This window comes from Chelonia mydas, chromosome 8 (assembly GCF_015237465.2).
Source record: "Chelonia mydas isolate rCheMyd1 chromosome 8, rCheMyd1.pri.v2, whole genome shotgun sequence".
In the NCBI taxonomy this organism is placed as follows: Eukaryota; Metazoa; Chordata; order Testudines; family Cheloniidae; genus Chelonia; species Chelonia mydas.
The window spans coordinates 21,897,297-21,919,650 of record NC_057854.1 but is presented as its reverse complement, the minus strand read 5'-3'; the positions used below and the strand labels follow the sequence as shown (position 1 = coordinate 21,919,650).

Sequence of the window (22,354 nt, the reverse complement as noted above, 5' to 3'; positions counted from 1 at the left end):
TTGTAACCATGGACACAAGCCAACTCTCAACTGTGGCTGGGGAAGCAGCTTAGAATGCAGTCATTTACAACCCTTAGCACAACCCAGTAACCTCAGAGCTGCTACCTGTTGATGCACCATAGAACAGCACACAAGGGGCCAGATTCTCAAACCAGTTAGATGCACAATCATGTATGCAAAATGGGCATTCATTTGCATGCCAAATTTGCACACACAGTTACTGTGACTGCATGCACAAATCGGGCAACTGTATGAACAAGTGGGCAATTGGATGCATTTGCATCTGCAATTACCAAATGCATGTGTGCAGTCGCACTAAATGCACATGCAAATGGACCACACAAGATGTGCATGAGAAGTGCTTTAGTGATGCGGGTGCTTAGTCGTCTAATAGCCTGGGTAGCAGACGAACGGCAGCTACAGCAGAAACTAACCCCAGAAAACTCTGCTCTCTGCTCTCACTCTCTTGTTCTTTAGCTCTCTTGTGGTCTCTCTAAAGTTGATAGGAGCTGAAAGCCCCAGTGAGAGTGACCTTGGGGAGGGAGAGAAATGGAGGGATTTGCCTTTAGCTGCCAGGTAGATGAAGCACCTCATTGTGCAGAGCCGAGAAGGCCCCAGGGGAAAATGTCCATCACCCTGAAACCCCAGTGTGGGGGCCAGTGGCACATTTGTGACTGGAAACTTTAATGTGCAGGCTGGAGGCAGCACGGACCTGTGCAAGGCAAGAAGAGCAGCGTTATGGGCTGTTGTGAAATGGCACAGGACTCCAGCCAGGCTGGGATGTGTGGGAGCCAGGCAGACACACAGAGCGCTCCAGGGACCCTACCTGTGTGTTCTCCCAGGTCAGCTCTTGTGCCTATCGGTCTATAATATCTACCCCAATAAAAGATTCATGACCCACAGGCTGCACTGCGAGCTTTGCTTCTCTCCCATTTTGCCTTGACCTTTCTCTTCAGCTTCTCTGTACAGGAGCTGGGAAGGAGTGGCTTGCTGAGACCTGAGACTGCCCTGTGTTCACAGCTGTCTCAGGTCAACCCAGGGGGCAGGTTGGCTCCAAACTGGCATCGAGCCTCTGACTCCAGAAAGCAGCTCTCAGCTGAGCAGTGAATCTGGGGGGCACAAGATACAGGGCCGGTCTAAGGGAAGAGCAGCACAAGTGAGTGCTCAGGGTCCTGCATACTCACAACTCACAGGCCAGGCCTGATCCCTCCCACCCCACTGTGAGCACTGGGGGGAAGTGGAGGTAACTCCCTGTCTGAGTCCCCTGCTCCAGATGCTGGAGGCCAAGCCTGGCTCAGACATTCTTCTCTGCCCCCTCTCCCATCACGATGGGCCAGGATTGTTCACACTGGTGCAGGGACAACATAGAATACCCCTCTCTGCTCCAGTTAATCCCTGCTGGCCCAGAGACGATTCGCCCCCATCTGCCCTCCAGGTGGGATGCTGGCAGAGGCTGCTCCCTCGGGGATGTGCTGAATCAGGGCCTCTCTCCATCTCACTGTGCAGACCCCCCTGTCCACCTTTCTGCTTTCCACCACTGCTAGCTCCTCAGCTGGAGGGTCCCCACAGGCCCTGAATTTAACTCGATCAGCTCAAATCAGGTGGCCAAGCAGGCTAGTCGAGTGCTCAGCGCAAAGGGCCAAGGAGCCAGGAAGGTCCTTGATTCCCCCAATGACTGTTCAAACAACATGAGCCAAGCAGAGCCCACAGGAAGAAACCACCCCCCAAAATAACATCCCTGCTCTGTAGCACAGAGCGGCCCCTCCACGGAGCCGCAGCTCCGGTAGTTGCCGACTCCACCGCCCTGCTCCCCATTCCGGGGAGAGGCAGGCGAGGTGCGTGTCCCGAGGCTGACGGTGCTCCTGATGAGCTAGGACAACGTGGCTCCCCCTCACTGCTCGGCATCTCCCCAGCACCCCCATTCTGTCAGTCAAGAGCCTCAACGCACATCTCCCCACCACGCATGCAGCCCATCCTCCCTGCCACAGGCTCAGCCAACGCAGGCGTGGTCCCATTTCCTAGGTAAGATGCAGATCAGCCATGTTCCTGTTATCGTTGCCTGAGGCTGGCTATGTCAGCTAGCCCAGTGTACACTCCGGGCCGATCACTGATCACAGCTTCCGCCTGGCTCTGCTCTGTGCCAGGTGTTTGTTTAAATGGGCTGGTCTGAGTTGATTCTGCCGCCCCTCCCCTGCTCTAGTTGCTGTTGCCATATTCCATGACGTCGCCCGGTTCCTTGGGGGGTTGTGCTCTTGTGTCACCTGGTGTCGTGTCGTAGCTTGTCGTCCCTGGAGGCTTGGAGCCAGCCAGGCATCACGGCCCACCCTGGCCTAAGTGGGGGAGTTCCCTGGAAGCCAGTAGGGTTGTGCCTGCTTCACACTAGGAAGTGGGGCCTGCAGCTCCTTTGGGAAACGTCATCAGCTCCTGGGAGAACCCCAGGAAACCTGCGGGGGGAGGGCGGGTGGAAGAGGCGGATACACACTAGAGCCCCCCATCTCCTCTGAGATACGCAGCCCCACCCCCACGCCAGCCCGCCATGGGAATTAGGGCTCAGGGTGGGTTGTCCCTGTGGGTAGAACAGGCCCTGCTCTCCATTAACCTTTCGTGGGCCAGCTACTTGTCTCCCATTCCAAACACTTGGCTGCCTGCCTACTGTGCCCTATGTGGGGTGATTGGAAAGAGCCCTGAGAGCCCCGTTGGTGAGGTCTCTCGACCATCTGATCAGATGCAAATGGACCTTGTCACCTTGCCAATCTTATACAGCTCCTGGGCACGCTGTGATCAGGTGACAGCAGCTTCTGCCTGCACAAATGTGCTCAATTATGCAGCACTAATGGCAAAACATACCTTGTGGTCTGAATCTTTAACCAGAGCAAGGGTTTACCTTTATCAGCAGTTAAAACATGAAACCACTCCCCAGGGGCAAAGTATCTCTCGCTTGCCATTGCCCTGTTACCCTAAGCTCCAAGTGCTCAGCCCAGCCAATCCACCCCTTCCTAGAAATCACAGGCTCTGATCCTTCTGTGGGTGCAGTTCCCTCTCTCCCTGGAGCTGCAGCTATTAGTGTGATGACATCACTGGGCCATGGCTGTATGTGAGGGTCAGATCATCAATACCTCTATATTTTACATGCACACATACCCAGTGTGCATGCGCTAACCGGGCATTTGTGCCAGCATAGGTCAGGCACCCACCTCGCCACATGCTGAGGGAAATGCCTGATCTTCACACGCACACCAAGCTAGTCACATATAGGCGTCTGGAGTGCCCAGCAGCCGGCATGCAATGACACGGGTCTAGTTCCTTCCCCGAGGGGGCACAATGGTCCAGTACAAAAAGCAATGGCCTGGGAGTTAGGAAACCTGGGCTCCAGTCCTGGCTGTGCCCCGGACACACTGTGACCCTCCCACAGTCACTTCTCTCTGTGTGCTTCAGCTTCCTGCCTGGCAAAGGGGCATGATGATACCAGCCCAGCTTTTGAAAGTGCTCAAAGAGCTATGAATTAAAAGCACTAGGGAATGACTAATTCTTGTTATTAAACTCAGTGAGTGGCTTCTGAGCACTCCCAGCCTACGCAGGCATAACTGTTCATCATCAGAGCCCTGGACAAGGGAAATATGTGATTCCTCTTTTTGTGCCCACATGTATGTTTCAAAACATATGTGTCGGGCCACAAAGACCCTTTCCGTGTGCTGCTGACAACCAGTGGTAAAGTTTGTGTATGGAAACAGACCAGCATAGGTCTCCCAAGGTACCCACCTTGCCCAAGGTGAGTGACATGGCCCCTTGTGTTCTCTGCACGAACCTGATTGCAACCTTCATGTGCTGTTCCAAACCATACAAGGCTATCTGATTGGCACTGCACCTGGCACTAATTTACTCCAAGTGGCCAGGCTTTGCAGCAATTCTGCTCACAGGGCAGGTTCCTGGGCACAGTGCTTTACGCTGAGCTTCTCTTCAGAGGCCAGAGCTCTTTGGCTGTGGCAGAGTTTTGAGAGGGTCTGTCCTAGCCCCTGAGCTAACCGTGATCTGACGGGATGCTGGCATGGCACAGAGCTTCCTGCCCCAAAGGCCGGAAAGGGCTGCAGCAGCCCTACACGTGACAAACAAGCAGAGCAGGATGAGGCCTGGGTAGCTTTGACCAAGAGCAGCTGTGCTAGGTTGGGGTTGGTTTGGAGCCTCAGCCCTTGTCATTAACTGCACCTTTGGGCAAGCGGACTATGCCAGTAAACACATGACCACCTTCTTAAAGGGGTACTATCCACTGCAAATAGACCTACAATGGGCTTACTTTAGAAATGACCCAGCACATCCCGACATAGCTCTGTGATGGTGCTTGCCACACCAGCATGTCTATACTAGACTTTCTAATCAACCCCTCACCCCCAACTGCTGAACCAGGACCGGTGCAGCTCTGCTGCTGGGAGCAATGGCAGGCGGGCTCGGGCCAGCCTTTACCACCAGTTGTCTAACCTGGGCATAGATGATGGGGGGTTAGAACACTAGCTGCCAGGATCTTGTCTGCAATAAGGCTTCCATGACAAATCACTGGAAAGCTGGTCTAATGTATTAAAGTGCAGCAAAGGCCGACACGTCCCAGTCACCCCCCTGCCCCATTCCTCGCACCAGGGTAAGGGGAAGCCTGAAGCAGGTTCCCTGCCTGTGAAACCCACACCCAGCCTGGAGGCAACAGTGACAAGACCACCAGAAGTACCCTGTGGTCAAAGTCTTGAGGTGCCACACACCCGTGGCAAAGCCCAATGCTTGGACACTGGCGTTGTGGGGAAGCAGTTGGAGAATGCTAGAGCATTCTGGACCATGGCAGGCCAATGGGCATGGCACCACCAAGTGCCCCATGTGACTGCACTTCCGTGTCCAATGCCACCACCACGAGCTGCTTCTGACAATGGGGAAGAGATGCTCAGCCCAGCTCAGGTGCGTATGGCCTGGTTACACAGACGTTGGTGAGTATCCTGACAGGACTGCAGTGGCTCAGTACTGCCTGACTCCTTGCAGGGCTTGCAAAACTGCCCATGCATTCAGTCAGCTGAGCCTGAGCACGTGCATGAGACTGACCTGCTCATCTGGCAGGCACAATGACAGCAGCCGGGACGTCAGCAGCAGCCGGCTCGCTGGTTGGGGCGGGAGATGGGAGGAGGCATAATGAGGGTGCAGCACAGAAAAGGTAGCAGAGCGTGAAACCAATTTCACACTTTATTAGCCAATTCAGGTGTCAATTGCTCAAATCTGAAGTGAGTAATCCTGCCTCCTTCCCTCTTCCCTCTTGCTCCAAGCCCTCCCCTCGGAAGCATATTCCCTTGCTCTTAGCAGGGCCTGTGAGCAACCCAAGAGCCATGAAGAACATTCCCTGGTACTGCCCCTATGGCGAATTGCCTGCTCCAGGACAGCATTGTCCCAGAGCTCTGTGCTGCCTGGGTCCGGAAGGCTGGCCATGACTGTGTAAGGTCTTCCTCTTCAAAATACCATCTTCTGGTTTACCGCTGAGAGCAATGCCACCACTTGGCACATACCCACCACCAGCACTTGGGTGCCAGTTTGTCTCAGATTTACTTTATTAGACAATCTCCTGCCAGTGTTTAACCCTTCATGGAAAGAGCTGGTGGTGCACCATCACCAGATTTACACAGCCCCCCTCAAGAACAGCAGAAACACGGCAGCCAGCACCAGCAATTGCAACCCACCACTAGCATCCCCACCAGCCTGAAAAGCACAGTGCCAGCCATCACGCCACCCCCATGAATGCCAACAGTGCCACCAATGGGACAGCGAGAGCACCACCTACCAACAGCAGCACCATGCCAACACCACCGCCCCTGCCACGAAGACACGTATTGCCACCAGTAACAGTGCTCACAAATGCCTGTATCATCCCCAATGGCATCACTCCCAGCAGCACTGTCATTGCCCAGGTTCCCTGGAAACTGGGCCGTGTTTTCATTCCCAAGAGGCCAGGGCTTGGATCAAGCATTCTCACAGCACTTTTCTGGGCAGGGTCTAGCAGCTTCCGCGGGATTTAAGCTTTGATTTCTAAAGATGATTAAGTTCCTAGCCATCATGGAAGTTGGGAGAGAACCTTCCGAATATCAAGAGCAAAAAGAGGTCCAAGACAGATGTGCACTGCCCTTATTAATGGCATTGGGTGTTGACTCTGAAGTCTAATGATGACAACCCACATGCCAGCATTAATTATTTCCCTGCTCTCTATTTTAACAAAACACCCAGCTATTCTGGGGTTGTGGACAGGGTTTAGGATTGTGAGTGGAGTTTGGGTAGAGTCCCATCACGCCTTCTCCAGCCCTTGAATGAAGCCAAGTAACTGACAGCAGCCAACCATGGAGAATGCATGCAGCTGAGGATGCTGTTTCAGCAATGAAAAACAGGCTTGGAACTTTCTTGAAATATATTTCCCTTCCATTTTCAATGATTTGGTGTCTGAAGATTAACAAGGCTCCCTGGATTTAGGCTCTGCAGGAGAGATGCTGCAGTGGGCTTTCCCTGATGCCTAATGCTTTCCCTGGACTCCCTGACCTGAAGCAGGAGGACAGATCAAAGTCAGGGGAGAAGTCCTTCCTGGCCCATGATTGAAGCAAACAACAAATCCAAAGAGCCTTTTCCGCTGGAAGATGTAATTAGCAGGGCCCTGGGTCAGCCCTGCACCAGCCTAGCGACTCTGTCAGTGGGAACAAGCACACCAATAACAGGGACAGCAGGAACTGTGCACAAGGAGCGCTGATATTTAATTAATTAATTTATTAATTGCAGATCAGATATACTGCATCCCTGAAACACTGCAAAGGGGGAGCCATGCTTCCCTGTGAACACTGCCTGTGGGTGGGGCAGGACGTTTTTCACCCTCTCTCTGCTCCCACATTCAAATGGAGGTGAGGGGACGGACTTTTTTGCCTTTCCCTAGAGCCCAGAGTTGATGGGGAGGCAGTGTGGTTAATGGATGGGGCACTGGACTGGGAGTCAGGAGACCTCCATTTCATTGCTAGGTCTGCCATTAAATCATTATGTGACCCTGGCCAAGTCCCTGCCCCTTTCTGTGCCTGTTTCCTCTCCTCTCCTTTGTGCAAATTGTCTCTTCAGACAGTAAGCCCTTTGGGGCAGGAACTGTCTCTTACCGGGGTCTGTACGGTGTCTAGTGCATGGAGGCCCGGAGATCCGTCGGGGTCTCTAGGCACTATGGCAACACAGATAACAATAGGACTAATGATGTGGTTGAGGAAATGGAGAGGGCCTAGCGTTGTGAGCACAGGAACAGGAGCCAGGAACTCCAGACTTCTAATCAAGACTCTGCTACTGACCCCTTGCGTAGCCTGGGGTGGATCATTTCACTGTTCTCATCTGGGAACTGGGAATGATGATACTTAATACCCTACCTCTCTGAGAGGCTCTCGGAGTTAATGAGCATGACAAATATTATTATTAAGTGCAAGGAGCTAGGGAACACGTCCCTCTGCTTTCTTGCCCTTACCCACTGGAGTCTCCATAATGCCCTGGCCCTGCGTATGCCCCTCAGGACACCAGGTCTGATGAGGAGCTGGGGGAGGCTGTTTCTCTGCAAGGGAGCAGCTGTGGCCAACAGGGTGTCATGACAGCTCCATGCCTTGTAGCTGCCTCTGTGTCCCCTGTTGCAAACTGCTTGGCTCCTTCCTCTTTGTTTGCAGTCTGTTGTCATTACAAGAGGAATCAGAGCTGGAGGAACACGCGTGACAGCGAGATGCGGGGGGGAGGCAGGAAGGGAGCTGCTGGTTTACAAATCAGCCGGGAATGTTGAGTTAATGTGCTGCCTGGCCGCGGGCCAGTGCATCAGCATTTACAGCCTGTGCTGGGGGTGCAGAGCTTCCCTTGCATCCTAATACCATAATTACCACAGCTGCGCTGCTGGCCCACAGATACGCTCCCTGACTCACTGGCCAGCCGGCCGGCAGTGCAGACTTGGGGCCTCATGGAAGGGCCTTCTCTGGGTGGGGCTGAATGGTGAAGCTCTGAGGGGGTCTGCCCCACCCTGTCTCCCCAAACTTGCAGCCAAGATGGAGGAGCCAAGTGGTGGGTGACTCTCCTGGGGCTGGTGAGCTCCCTCTTGCAGAGGGCCCAGTCTGGGACGGGCCTGGACACCTCTTCACAGAAGAAGATGGGGAAGGGTGAGGGGCTCTCTGCTGGCCGCTGGTGCAGTGGGGAGCAGGGAATGTTCGTATATGGACTCAGATATATACTTTCCAAAGCTACAGCCCATTAAGGCAGACACGTTGGGGGGGGGGGGAGTTTCAACCCCTAATTCTGAGACTTGCTTTCTGCGCTGCTGTCCGAAAGGGTTCCCCTGGACATGGGCAGCGCCATCGGAGGCCCTTGCATGGTATCCTAGCGACAGGTTCCCTTTTTCTGGGCCCACAGCTTGGCACATAGCTTGCTTATAGCCCAGCTGGTGCGGATCAGTCATAGCAGAGTGTGGGGAAGATGGAGCCCCTCTCCTCCCCAGCTCTGTCTTGGCCCTGCTGTGCCGCTCTGCCGTTGGCACAGTGAATAACCCTGGCCCAGCCAGGTCCTGCTGGGGAAGCAGAATAGAGTTTTGTCTGCCCACCCGCTGGGGCTGGGGAGTTACCCAGAGAGCTGCCCTTTCTCTCCCTGGTTAGAATTGTGCTGAAGGCAAATAAGGGTTTCCAATGGCTGCCGGGTGGACAGATCATGACTTGAGTAAGGCTCCCTTGCTGAAAGCTGCCCCAGCTTGGAACCTAAAGAAAGCGCTATAGGCAACCATCCCTTTGGGCAATAATAATGTGACCCAGGAAAATCAGCTGCTCTAGCTGGTGTGGGATTGACATGAGGAGTTTATAGCAAGGGGGACTGGCAGGTGCTCTGCTCCCAATGTTGCGTTCACTCTGGGAAGCAGCGTAGTCTAAAGAGGATCTGACACCCAAATCCCCAGGACAACCTCTGCCTTCAGCCACACATGATCACTTGTGCAGCTGGCTGGGCTGTGGGATGCCAACCTGGCCCCTACTTGCCTTCACCTGAGGCCTCTCTGGGAGCAGCCTTTTCCTGTGGTCAGGAATGGGACCCAAAGGGGTTCTCCAGAGAGAGTGGGAGAAGGAGGGTAGGGGGAAGGGAATGAGTGACTGACAGAGTGTGACAGAGGGATAAACCTGAATACAGTTATATGCTGCTTCCCCCCGTCCAACACCCCCTGTGACTGTGTCTTCTATCTGCGTTAAAGAGGGATGGGACTAGCCTGGCCAGGAGAGGGGGCTGCAGAGCTGGCATAGAGGCCTGGCAGAGTGGGAGGCTGCAGGTCAGGATGAGGTGATCACTACCCTCCAGGATTGTTCTGGAGTCTCCAGGGATTACAGATTAATCTTTAATTAAAGATTATGTCAGAAACCTCCCAGAATACATCCAGCCAAAACTGGCAACCCTATGACTCAGCAGAGCTGAGCTGGGCCATTCCTCTGACATGGGTGAGGGGTGAAAGAATTCTTGGGGTTCCCGCAACCTTGCTGCGCCCTTGAACTAGATACAGACCCCAGGCTGAGCGGAGCATGATCGTTTAGCTGATTTAGCTGTGACCTTGCAGAGCTGGAGGTCTGTGGAAGACCCCAGCCACAAGAGGGGGGAAAGCAAAGAGTGGGGAAGGATGTTTACCCACCCTTGTTGTGACCTTGCACATGAGCAAGACTCAGAAAACTTCCCAGAGCCAAGGCCTCAACAGATGCACCTAACTGTGAAGAAGGAGATTCCTAACCTTGTCCTGAGTTCACTTACTGAGCTAACAAGTTGGGTCAGGCACCCTCCCCCTTCGCTCACTCCCAGCCGCAAACAACATGTTCCAGTCATGGGGCCAGAGCATTCCTGCTGGAAGGGTATGTCCTTGCCAGGCTATTTAAAGGTATGCGGGCTGCCCTTTATTCTTCCACATACTTATGCTGTAAGAGGCCTGTACCACACGCCTGGCTGAGAGGAAGCAGCCCCAGGGTCAGGGCAGTGCTGATTGGGAGGGGCTGGTGCCAAACACAGCATGAGAGGCCTGCCATGAGGGGTCCGTTAGGCCTTCAGTGCCCATTTGCCCAACCCTTGCTGTGTAATAGCAAGACCTCCCCACGAGCGGCACTGCAGGGAAATGCAGCAAAACCCTTGGTTACGTTCAAGTAGGGTCTGGGCCTCACACCTGAGGGCTCTGTCCTGTCCTTGCAGGGAGTGGATTCAGCGATCAAAGCAGCCTGTCCATCTCTGCTTGCTAAGACTTGTAGTAGTAATTACCCTGCTGGCCAAGAACGCACCAGGGACTGGGCTGTTGCAGCTTCTTTTAGACACTTCTAGGGAGCGCCAAGGAAGCAACACGCAATATGGCTGAGCAATGATCCCTGGACCAGCCTTAGGCCCGTGCCAAGCAAACAGCTGTTTGGGGGCGTCACCCATGGGCCTTCAGCCACTCACCGTCTGGGATTTTGCTTGGAGCACTGCCCCTTTCCCACTGGGATGGGATGGGGAGCAGCAGGCCTCAGTCCTGCCCTCTGGTGAGTGGGTCACCCCTGGGGAAGGGGAGCCGACTGCAGCAGGCCCCACCCTAAAGTCTGGGTGTTGTCCCTGGCCGGCAATGGGGGCAACATTCTGGGGTGATAATGGCTGCCGGGGCCTGGATAAGTGAAATGTCACTGGCGTGAGAAAAGGAATCTAGCGCCCCTGCCCCCTCCCCCAGATCTCATCCTTGTACTCAGCATGGGTGGCTGGGCCGTGGGAAATACATTCCTGAGTCTGTTCTAGCTCAGCCCAGCCCAAGGCCCAGCTATCGCCTGAACAGCAGCTCAACATGTGGCCAGCATAAACCGCTTACTGGGATTTGCAGTGGGCTGTTTCCTTCACATCTGCATTGGCCTGCTCAGCCTGCTTGCAAGTGCTGTGCCCAGGCGCTAGATGGGGATCCTGCCAGCCTCCAGGCTATGCGAAGGAGACAGTGACTTGCAGCCTGAAGGACCCCCACAGGCTCTACATGCTAGGATCAGCCTTTCTCAAATGCGGGTCCCACTGCGGCCACATGCAGCCACCTGAGGCTTTTCTTGCGGCCAAAGCCTCCTAGGCGGTGATGGGGGAGAGGGGCAAAGCAGCAGCCCCTCCCCAGCAGCCACCAGCAGCGGTTGGCCCTGCCCCCTCTGGAGATACAAACACTGGAGGGGCAGGCAGCCAGCGAGTTCCCTACCTTCCTGGGGGCAGTGGGGTTGGGCTTCAGCCTAGGGGTGGCAGGTGGCAGGCTCCAGCTGCGGCGCTTCGGGCTCCATTCCCCGGCCACGCAGTGGCAGGTTCTGACCCCAAGCTCAACCCCCCCCCGTTACCCCTGGCCCCCGCTGCCTCCCCTAGTGCCCCATCACCCCTGGCCCCTGTTGCCTCCATCCTCACCTCCCCATCGGGGCTGAATTTTCCCCAGTCTTGCTGAGGCTGTTTGTTATTGTATGTTTGTTAATATCACTTTTCAAAGCAGACTTAAAAAAAAAAGCAACGGAAAAAAGCAAAAGAAACTACAAGAGAAAAAGACAAGAATGTTCAAAGCACCTTATTTGTGTTTCTGTTCTGTTTAGGTCCAGTAAAGAATAGAGACAACTGTACATTATTTTGATGATTCAGTCTGTAAAAAAAACCCTACATAAATAAATTACAAGGATTTGGACATGGATATGTGCATATTTATTTGTTTTTCATTAAGCATTTTAGGAAAAATTGTCAACGCAGCCCCCAGCAAGAGTTGGTGGCCACACTCTGAGGCCACCAAAAATTTTGTTGTGTGAGCCCCGCTATGTGCAAGAATCACTTCACTCAGTGCTAAACTGCAGCCACTTCTGGACGGGGACAGGGCAGTCATTTCACACTCATAAAAGCTCATGCAAAGGTGGAGTAAGAAAATGTTGTAACTCTGTAACCAGGCCTCGTGTCTCCCCAGCTTTCACCCCGATCGGTACGGAAGTTGCTCTGGGGTGCCGTGAGCAAAGAGCAGGGCAGCATTTCTGCAGCACTTCCCCTCCCCAAAGGGGCTCAGGAGTCTGAGTTCCAGAGGAGCAGGACTTGTTTGAGTTGGCGTTTCTCATAATTGCTTGTGTTGGTTGCTCTGCTGATTGTGTTTGAGCCCCCCACCGAGTTGGCAGGAAGACCGCTTGGGAGGGAAATCCAACCTGATTTGATTTGATTAGAATGAAGCGGAAGAATCCAGAGGAGCCATCAGCAGCTCCCTGAAGGTCTGAGCCCCACTGCCCTGATGCATAAGCAATGGGGGGCATTGTTCCAAGGAGAGGGGATGTAGGCGTACGCAAGGGACACCATCATGTGGAGCTGCCCTGGGATAGCAGTGGTTGGAAATGTTAAGAGACAAGGCCCTGGGGTGAGACAAGCAGGATGGGGCCCTGTCCATTGGCAGCATCAGGCCCATTCTAGTTAATTAACTGGAATGGCAGGCAGCTTGGTGGGGTAGGAAGATGAGTGACACTTTCACGGTGATCGTCAGACCTCGCTGTGTTCTCCCCCAGCCCCTGTGTTCCCATGGGTATCCAGCGAAGGGCAAACCAGTGTCCGGCAGGGCCCACAGCAGTCTGGCACCCTGTGTTCTGGGCTAAACGCACATTCCACTTCCCCTACAGTCTCCCCATGGCCCCAACCCACCTTGTCCAGAGACCCCCACCCTTGTACATCCTCACTTTCCCTTGGTACCCGGCAGCCCCCTGCCCTCCTCTCTCCCCAGACACACAACTCCCCGACAGACACCTCCATGCTCTTGCCCACCTTCTCATGTGTCCAATTCCATGCTGACAGCCCCATAAATTCAGACCTTTCTCACTCATCCTCCCTGGCTCCCAGACTACTCCTGGACCCAGCCCCCACTGACAGATACACTACAACTGTGTACACCCCATACCTACCCATACCTATACACTCCACCCCATTCCCTGACTCCATTCCCATATTCACCCACCACCCATGTACCCTGCAGCCAGTGAGAGTCTGCAATAAACTTGGCCTGAGCAATTTATAATGTTGGGCCAGCAGTGGCCAGCTCTCCAAAGGGGATGCAATTCCTGCTAGGCCACTCCATTGACAGGACTGGCAGTGTGGCTGGGGGCTGGGCTCGCCTGGACCTTTAAAGTGCTAATGAAACCTCCTGCTGCGGGATAGAAACAGCAGCATCCCACCCTCCCAGCAAATAAAGGGGAACTCCTCCCCACAGCCCTATTGCGGCCTCACCCCACTCACATCAATGGTGCTTCAGATGAAAGGAGCACTGTTGACAAAGGTGGGTGAAACCCAAACACCATTATACTCCTGCTGAGGGAATGATGATTCCAGTTGTGTATACAGATGTTAATAGGACTCTAACTGCAGACTGGATTCTTCCCCTTCCCTTCCTGCCATGCCTAAAGGGATCTACTCACTGTCTCTGTAAATACAGTACAGACTCTGGTGACAGTGCCTCACCCATCCCTGGAATGCAGCCATCTCTGGAGTGAAAAGCAACAGCTCTTGCCAGTGAAAAGTCTGTCATAGCAGGTAGCTGTGAGCCCACAGCTGGATCAGGGTCACCTTCCCTTTTGGGGGACACAGGAGTGTCTGCCCCGGAGGGGAGCCCAAAGAGGAATTTTAGGTGTACTGCCTCTGCCATGGACAGTGTCCAAATGTCTGGCAGTACATTCAGGAGGAGGGTGTGACGTTGCACCCCATATGATTTTATGAAAATATGCTAATGAGGATGAATATAATGTAACTGGAATATGTTTCACGCAAAAGGTCTCTTGGAAGGTATCATTACAAAGCTTATAATCTACTCAGTGTGGTCATCCTATTTGTATAAATGTATCAGCGGGCAGCAATGCTACACAGACAGTCAGGGCAGGAAGTGAAGGAGACTATCGCTCCAAAATGAGATGCCAGGGGAGCTTGTGGTAGGCAGGATATACTCCGGCCCAGACTGGGATTGACTGGGACACCAGAGCCAGCATGCATAATCTTGCAAAAAGTGCCATAGAGGCTTTGATGGGAAATGGTCAGGAGTCTGCCTTTATATCTCATGGACAGGGGAAGGAAACATGGTCCTGCCAGGGCTACCCTCCTCACACTCTGTATAAACAGCACAACCTTCCTGCGAATGTGCTGAGTGATGAGAAGCAGAGGCCAGGGCCCTGCAAAGTGCTAACTTCTGCTCCCTTCTTGCTCTGCTGCAGAAGCTGGAGGAGATCAGCAGCTTTGTTACTGGTCCCATTGCAATGTGAGTCGGCGACTGGCTTTGCTGGGTGAACCCCTTTTCCCCCATGCGAGGGGGCTGTAACAGATCTGACAGCATCCCATCTCACCAAGTTTCAGGATTCCCATCTGAAGCAGTCCCATGGTTCCTGTGCAGCAGCATCCCATTGGGCTCTCCCAGGAGAGCCTACCAGCTAGTCATGATGCTTCAGGCAAGGCCCAGCCCAGTGGATGGCTTAGGCTTGCTGTGTAAGACGCCACACAAGACATACCAAATCATTGCCTGCTGGGCAGTCATTCCTGTTTGTTCCCTGTGTGTTTGCCTTCCTGCCAGTTAGCAGAAATAGTAGCAGGCCTAAGGCTTGGGCTCCACCTAAAACTTGTACCGGCCTACCTGTGTCTGCCGCTCACGGCAGCATAGCTGCACAGCCTAAACCCTCAGTATAGCTGCACCCTGGAAGAGGGTGTCTGTCAGCACAGTGAATGGCGTTCAGGGAACTGGTGTCCACAATGCACCGTGCTTCATTAGGGGGCTAGGCCAGCAAAGCTATTCCAGCGCAGGCACTGTAGTGCACACATAGCCTCATGGGAATCCGTTAACAAATCCAGGGCCTCCCACAGGCACGACGCTGCCCCCTACTGAGCCACTGAGCTCTGCAGGGCTAGACCTCCAATCCCCTGGCTCCAGCATCTGGCACTGGCACTGACTGGCCTCTGCTGGCAGACTCAGCAGAGCAGCTGAGGGTCAAACAGGCCATGGCGAGTGAGCTGCACCCTCAGCCCTGGAGGAGTTCCCTTTCGACACATTACTGCAGGCCTGAGCGGGGGAATCTTGCCCTGCTGTAGTCCAGCCTGTACCTGTTCTTGGGATCATAGAGGCCTTCAGGCTCCAGGGCTGCTGCCTTGCGCAAATCACATCCGTTGGCCATGTTGCTGAGTTGGCCAGAAGTGATCATTTGAGATAGGTGACAGGCATGCCCTTTGCTGAGGAGGAGCACACTGTGACAACCTACTGTCCACCCGGATCCTGTGCCTTTAAGCTGCAGGAGTGCCCACCACATAGACACCACCTGCCCAGCCTGAGCGCAGATAGAGGGGCTTATGTTTTATCCATCAGAATAAATATAGACATATAAAATACCACTTTACTGTAAACCCTCTGAATATGATGTGTGTGTGTGTATCGGGGTGGACACTAGCAACAAATGGACATAAGGGACAGAACCACATACCCCCTGTGCAGCCCCATCCTGGGCTGAGGTGTCTGGATGTCACGTACCTCGGACAGGTCTGAGCTTTTGGTCTCATGCTTTGGCGGCATTTATCTAGCTTGTCACGGGGCTGAACTGGACAGCCTTTGTCAGAGTGGACATCTGCGTTAGCAGTCAGGTACCAGGAGCTGTCTCACAGCCCTCAGCTGTACTGCTTTCCCCCGGGTGCCGTGGCTGCAGCTGGCGGGTGCATGGGTGTTATCTGCTCTGTGCCCTGCAGCCAGCATCTCAAAGAACCCCAAAATTATGAACATACATGTAGGGTGCACACACACACACACCTGCGGCGCCCACCCACGGCTGGCATACATTGGCTGCCTGTGTTGATAGACCGCTGCACAAAACACATGCTTGCCCTGCAGGCAGGCCAACCACGTCTGCAGGCTGCAGCCTCACCCAGACACAGCTCAGCCTTCCTCTTCCTTGCGTAGGGCCCTGGAGCATCAGGCTGGCTGGTAGCAAGAGGAGAGAAGTTTGCATGGGCTGCGCATTTTATTTGCTTTGCAGGGGCTTGAGAGGAGGACCTCAGCCTATTTTCATGCCCAACAGGCTGAAAGCCGAGGCTTTCAGCATTTATAATATATAACTTGGGATCGATTTTTCCAGCCCAGCATTTTTAAATAGAAACAGCATGTTCTGAGTGCCTGGAGCCTCGCTCCAGTAGTGCCCCACAGACCATCCCTTCTCCTCCCCTCCCCCAAGGCTGGTTCATCTCTCTGCTGCATTGTTCAGCTTTGCTTCCCAAGGCCGTGCCCATCCTGCTGTGTGGGGCAGTGGGCCTGGCATAGTTGAAAGCCAGCCTGGCGCCTCATAACCCTTCATGCCTGCGTAGAATGTTACAAATATTCCCCAGTTACTCCTCACAGCCTCCCCGGCTAGGTATACTGAGGGGATGGCATGAGGCTGCTGAGGGAGGAGTGTCAGAGCCAGGATTAGAACTCAGGAGGCGCTGGCTCCCAGGTCTGTGCTCAGACCACATCTTTCTCTGTAGGTCCCACCTAGGCCTCATGGTCCATTTGGAGCCTGTCCCTCAGCAGCACTCTGTGGTAGTTACTGCTCCTCACAATCCCCATCTCTCTTTTCCACGACCATTTCTTTGGGCTGGAGATGCTGCTGCTACAGGCAATTGTGTTGTTTCTAAATAGCTCTTCCCATCCAAGGGTGAAGAACAGGGATGTCTTCTCTTGGAGACTTGCAGGCCTATTGCTTCCACACATCCTACCTTTAAGGGCGGCATGCTTCCAGTTGTGGAGAACCTGCTGGTTCTTGCCTTTGGAGCCAGTCAGCACCACTACTCTGGGCTTGTCTACACTTACATTTTATAGCGCTCTAACTTGCTGGCTCAGAGGTGTGAAAAATCACCCCCCTGAGTGCAGCAAGTCTGAGCGCTTTAAAGTGCTAGTGTAGGCAGGCTCCGGGCACTGGGAGCTGGGCTCCCAGCGCTCGGAGCTAATCCCCTCATGGAGGTGGAATACCAGGAGCGCTGGAAGAGCTCTCTCCCAGCGCTTGCGCACAACCACACTCGTGCTTCAAAGTGCTGCTGCGGGAGCATTCCCGCAACAGTGCTTTGAAGTTTCCAGTGTAGCCATGTTAGCTGGAGCAGGCCACCATCAAGTGACACAAAAGACTCCCTTCCCTCATGCACTGCCTGCTTCTGCCAGTGCTGGGCATGAGCCACACAGATGGAATTAGTCATATCTCCTATTTATAAGGATACACAGAGATCCATTCACCCTCCTGTGAAATGCAGCCACCTCTGGGGTAGGGCCTGGCAGCTCTTTAACAGGGCCCAGGAACTCTACACAACAGCTTTCTCACAAGGAGTGAAGACCAAGCCTTTACTCAGTAGAACTGGCAGGGAAGCTGTCGTAACCACCTTCAGTGCAATTTGGCTGCGGCTCGCCAAGCCAGTCTTAGAGCTTGAACAATAATGGAAAGGACCATGATTCTGATCTAAGATCAGTCCCGAGTCCCCTGGGATCTGTCAGGCCCTCAGCTTCACAATGCAAGGAAAAGGTTGCAGCACCATGCCCTGGCACCACAACGGAGTTCTGCTTGAGAACTGAGTCCCTGCAGCTCCTTAGGGCCCCTTTGCGTGTCTCCCATCCAAGCACCTACCAGACCTGCCGTGGCTTAGCACGCAGTATCGCAGTGGAACACCAAGCCTCGCAGGCAGTGGGATGTGGGATGGCAGAGCCTCCTCTACAAACTGCTGTCCGTCCCCACTGACTTCTCAAGCCAAATGTTTGCTCTGGAAGCTCTGCTCTTTCAGAGCTGAGGCAGATCTGGGAATTCAGCAGCCGGATGGCACAGCTGTGCCATCTAGTGGCCACACTATGAATACGCAGTGGGACACAGGGTGCACTGGGACCTCTGTAACACAAGTGTGTCACAGGCCACTAAAGAATTCCTGTCATCAGCCACACAGAGCAAGAGCCTCACAGCCCTTTCTAACCATGGCACCAGCATTTCTCACCCCGCATGCTTCCAGTACTCCAGCCCTTGTGATGATAATGTACGAACAGTCTGAAACATCCCCATCAGTACAGCCGTGTTCCCCTCCAGCTCAAGAATCCCAGGCAATTGAGTCCTGTCATGGCGATGTGGAGGTGATGTGTTGGGGGCGTCTGTGCCATGTTAGCACTGCCACTGCCCACATGCCCGCCCTACCCACTGCTGGAGTGCAAAGAATGATGGTTCCCCCTTCACCCACAGTAACTATCACTTAGCAGCTCAGTAGTATTTCCCCCCCAAGTACAGTGCATGAGTGAAGCATTTGGTAGCTTATCCCCAAGTATCAAGAAAGTTTGTTGTATGTATGTAGCTTTATGTATCTATGACATGTCAGAATAATATTCAGTATTAAATAGTATTAGTAGTCATTGTTAGCTTTTCTTCAGTACATCTCAGAGGAGGTCATTTGAGCAAACTGAGGCAAAGGGAGGGGAAGTGACTTGCCCAAGGTCACCCGTTAGGCCAGTGGCAGAGGCGGGAATGGAACCAAGATCTCCTGAGTTCCATTCCAGCATTCTATGCACTAGGCCACTCTGCTAATTTGAATGCTCTTTTAAAACATAGCAGCCATTGCCATGTCTTTTTTATTTAAAGTGGATTTAGTGTGAGTCAAAGGTGCTAGACTTTGAGCCCATGAGACTGAATGGGCAGCAAGGGCAGCAGCTGAGCAGACTTCCCCTAAGTCTCCAGGGCTCATTTGATCCTTGGCCTCTCTGCTGAGATGGCTAGTAAGAGCACCAGCCCTTGCCAGTTGTGATGGGTGCTTTCAGGATGTGGACACGTGTTTGCTAGTCATGTCCTCATGTCCCAGATACATTTCAAAGAGGCCACCAAACAGCTGTCCGTTTCAGTCTGGAGGTCTCCGTTTGTCAGGGGAGGTCAACATTGGATCTCCTTTAGATTCCGGCTGGGTTCTTTCTCCCTGCTGAATGGAACATTCCTCTCAATATTATTAACTTCAGTGAGTCACAGCAAAGGGGCACAACATGCACCCACAGCCCTTCCTGGCTTCTAATAAAGCACAGAATCATAGAACTGGAAGGGACCTTGAGAGGTCATCTAGTCCAGTCCTCTGCACTCAAGACAGGACTAAGTATTATCAAGAACATCCCTGACAGAGGTTTGTCTAACCTGCTCTTAAAAAAATCTCCAATGATGGGGATTCCACAACCTCTCTAGGCAATTTATTCCACTGCTTAACCACCCTGACAGTTAAGAAGTTTTTCCTAATGCCCAACCTAAGCCACCCTTGCTGCAATTTAAGCCCATTGCTTCTTGTCCTATCCTCAGAGGTTAAGGAGAACAATTTTTCTCCTACCTCCTTGTAACAACTTTTACATACTTGAAAACTATTATCCTGTCCCCTCTCAGTCTTCTCTTCTCTAGCCTAAACAAACCCAATTTTTTCAATCTTTCCTCATAGGTCATGTTTTCTAGACTTTTAATCATTCTTGTTGCTCTTCTCTGGACTTTCTCCAGTTTATCCACATCTTTCCTGAAATGTGGCACCAGAGCTGGACACAATACTCCAGTTGAGGCCTAATCAGCGAGGAGTAGAGCAGAAGAATTACTTCTCGTGTCTTGCTTACAATACTCCTGCTAATACATCCCTGAATGATGTTTGCTTTTTTTGCAACAGTGTTACACTGTTGACTCATATTTAGCTTGTGGCCCACTATGACCCCCAGATCACTTTCCACTGCACTCCTTCCTAGGCAGTCATTTCCCATTTTGTATGTGTGCAACTGATTGTTCCTTCCTAAGTGGAGTACTTTGCATTTGTCCTTATTGAATTTCATCCTATTAACTTCAGACCATTTCTCCAGTTTGTCCAGATCATTTTGAATTATAATCCTACCCTCCAAAGCATTTGCAACCCCTTGCAATCCCAGCTTGGTATGGTCTGCAAACTTTATGAGTGCACTCTCTATGCCATTATCTAAATCATTGATGAAGATATTGAACAGAACCAGACCCAGAACTGATCCCTGCAGGACCCCACTCGTTATGTCCTTCCAGCATGACTGTGAACCACTCATAACTATGCTCTGGGAACCATTTTCCAACTAGTTATGCGCCTACTTTATACTAGCTCTATTTAGGTTGTAGTTCCCTGGTTTGTTTATGAGCAGATCATGCGAGACAGTATCACAAGCCTTATTAAAGTCAAGATATACCACATCTACTGCTCACCCCCATCTAAAAGGCTTGTTACCCTGTCAAAGAAAGCTATTAGGTTGGTTTGACACAATTTGTTCTTCACAAATCCATGCTGGCTGTTACTTATCAGCTTATTAGCTTCTAGGTGTTTGCAAATTGATTGCTTAATTATTTGCTCCATTATCTTTCCGGGTACTGAAGTTAAGCTCACTGGTCTGTAATTCGCTGGGTTGTCCTTATGTCCCTTTTTATAGATTGGCACCATATTTGCCCTTTTCCAGTCCTCTGGAATCTCTCCCATCTTCCATGACTTTTCAAAGAGAATTGCTAATGGCTCAGATGGTGCAGACACAAACACACCCTCACACCTTCATGCCCTCCTCCACGACAACACAAAAGACACCCTCAGACTAACACACACACACACACACACACACTTTCCCGCACACAAAGTTCCCTGTGCAAAATTCTATGTCAGTAGTTTTTGTCCTTCCCGTTCTCAGTCCAGTGGGGCCTCTTCATTTCTTTGCCAGCTTATTCTCCAGCTTTACTCACTGCATCTGCCAAGCCTCTTTGTGGAGAGGGGTGGGTAGGGGAGTGAATCACTCATTCCTGAACATTGCTTCTGCAACTATGTTTGCTGAGTTGGTAGAGACCAAGCAGGCAAGCTCCAACCCCCCAGCTCCTGGGTGGGGACCATCATCAGGTAACTGGAAGGTACGTAGCCCCGCTGTCCATTGACTTCCACCAGGCTCCACTCCTTGCTTCCCTTCTTATCGTGAGGTTCCAGCACTGTCAGCAGCTGCCCTGCCTGCAGACTGACCTCATGGGGGCTCCTGGCTGTGAATGCATAACCTGCAACCACCTGGAAAAGGCAAGGAGATGGTACAGAAAGCCCTCTTTGGAAAGAAGATCCAAAGGGGAGCAGGACATGGGAGCTAAAGTGAAGATGAATGGAAGAATCCCACCCATTTAGGCCTTATCAATTCAGAGAGGTGTGCATGGGTGTGGAATTTCAGAAGCACTGGCTACCTGTTTGCTTTTGAGAGGAATTCAAGGAGTTAGTTACTGTCATTTAAGCCATGACTGCCCTGGGCCGCACTCTGAGTGATGAGACCATCAGAGTTAAATGTTGCACCCAGGATTTACAAAGGGACAGTGTAATGTTACAAGCCAAAAGGACATTTACAGTTGTCTGTGCAGAGGGTTAATCAAATCTCATCTTTCTGAGCATCTTCTGATCATTGCAGGGGTCAGGGAGGCCTTTTCCTCTAGCTAGAACATTGTACAATAGTCAATTGCACATGGAGGGAGTCCCTTTCTTCTGCACTGGTTAGGCACTGGTTAATGTTAGAGAGGAAATACCAAACTGGGTGGGCCACGGATCCGTCTGTGCTGTCTGTTCACAGCTTCCCTAGAAGTGGTTACAGACATGGCCAAGTATGTCCTGAGTATACACATGCGCGTGTTGTGAGTGTGGCTGTAAGTGCTTCCCCCACTCCTGTGCTGTACATGTGTGCAGGTACTGGATGTGCCCAGGGCAGCTATACGCACAGAGGTGGGTGTAATAACTGAACAAACATAGGTGCCTGCAGGTGTCTCCACACCCACCTGAAAAGCCGGAGGGGTGATGAGGACCTGTGGCCTGGGTGTTTCGGGTAAGGTGTAAGAATGTCGTCTTCTCTCAGCCCCAGCGTCCGGGGCCAGCATCTGCATCCTGGGCTTTTGACTTTGGACCAGATGATATGGTTGGAGTTTTCCAGCCAGGACATAGCCTCGGTGACCTGTAAGACACACACACTCAGTCAGGCTGGGCACCAGTTACCTGTTGCTCTTTTGAGGATGGATTCAAGCATAGGGGAAGAAGGAAGGGATGACTCTGGCAACACCCTGGCACAGTGCAAGGCTGCACAGCTCTGCTGCTGCACCTCTCTGCTACCTGGCTGACTGGCCCCACCGTGAAGCACCACAAAGGGATTCTGAGATCTTGCTGAGCACAGGGGACCAGGCTGCGGCACATCACTAATGCTCCCTGGGGAATCAATGTGGCAAAACCTGAGCACTATGTGTAATGGCCTGTGGCTACAACATATTAGAACTGGGCAACAATGGGGGTGGATCTGGGTTTGGCAAAACCAGGGAAGGGTCACATCTAGCTCCTCTTTCATCCAATT

General features: G+C 52.6%; 1 protein-coding gene across 4 annotated transcripts in view; it reads right to left on the bottom strand.

The window, feature by feature from the left end:
* Positions 1–5,508: 5,508 nt before the first annotated feature.
* ARHGEF37 (Rho guanine nucleotide exchange factor 37) overlaps positions 5,509–22,354 on the bottom strand; it is a 37,093-nt gene continuing 20,247 nt past the window's right edge. For 2 of the 4 annotated variants that reach the window (XM_043552987.1, XM_007062344.4), the window contains exons 12-13: positions 21,792–21,964; positions 17,747–21,045 (exon numbers count right to left, since the gene is read on the bottom strand). In XM_043552987.1, the coding sequence (XP_043408922.1) occupies positions 20,812–21,045; positions 21,792–21,964 (407 nt within the window). In that variant the 3' untranslated portion in view covers positions 17,747–20,811. Of the gene's footprint in view, positions 5,520–17,746; positions 21,046–21,791; positions 21,965–22,354 lie in introns of those variants that run through there. The other 2 variants (XR_006292727.1, XM_027824782.3) reach the window with 2 other exon arrangements.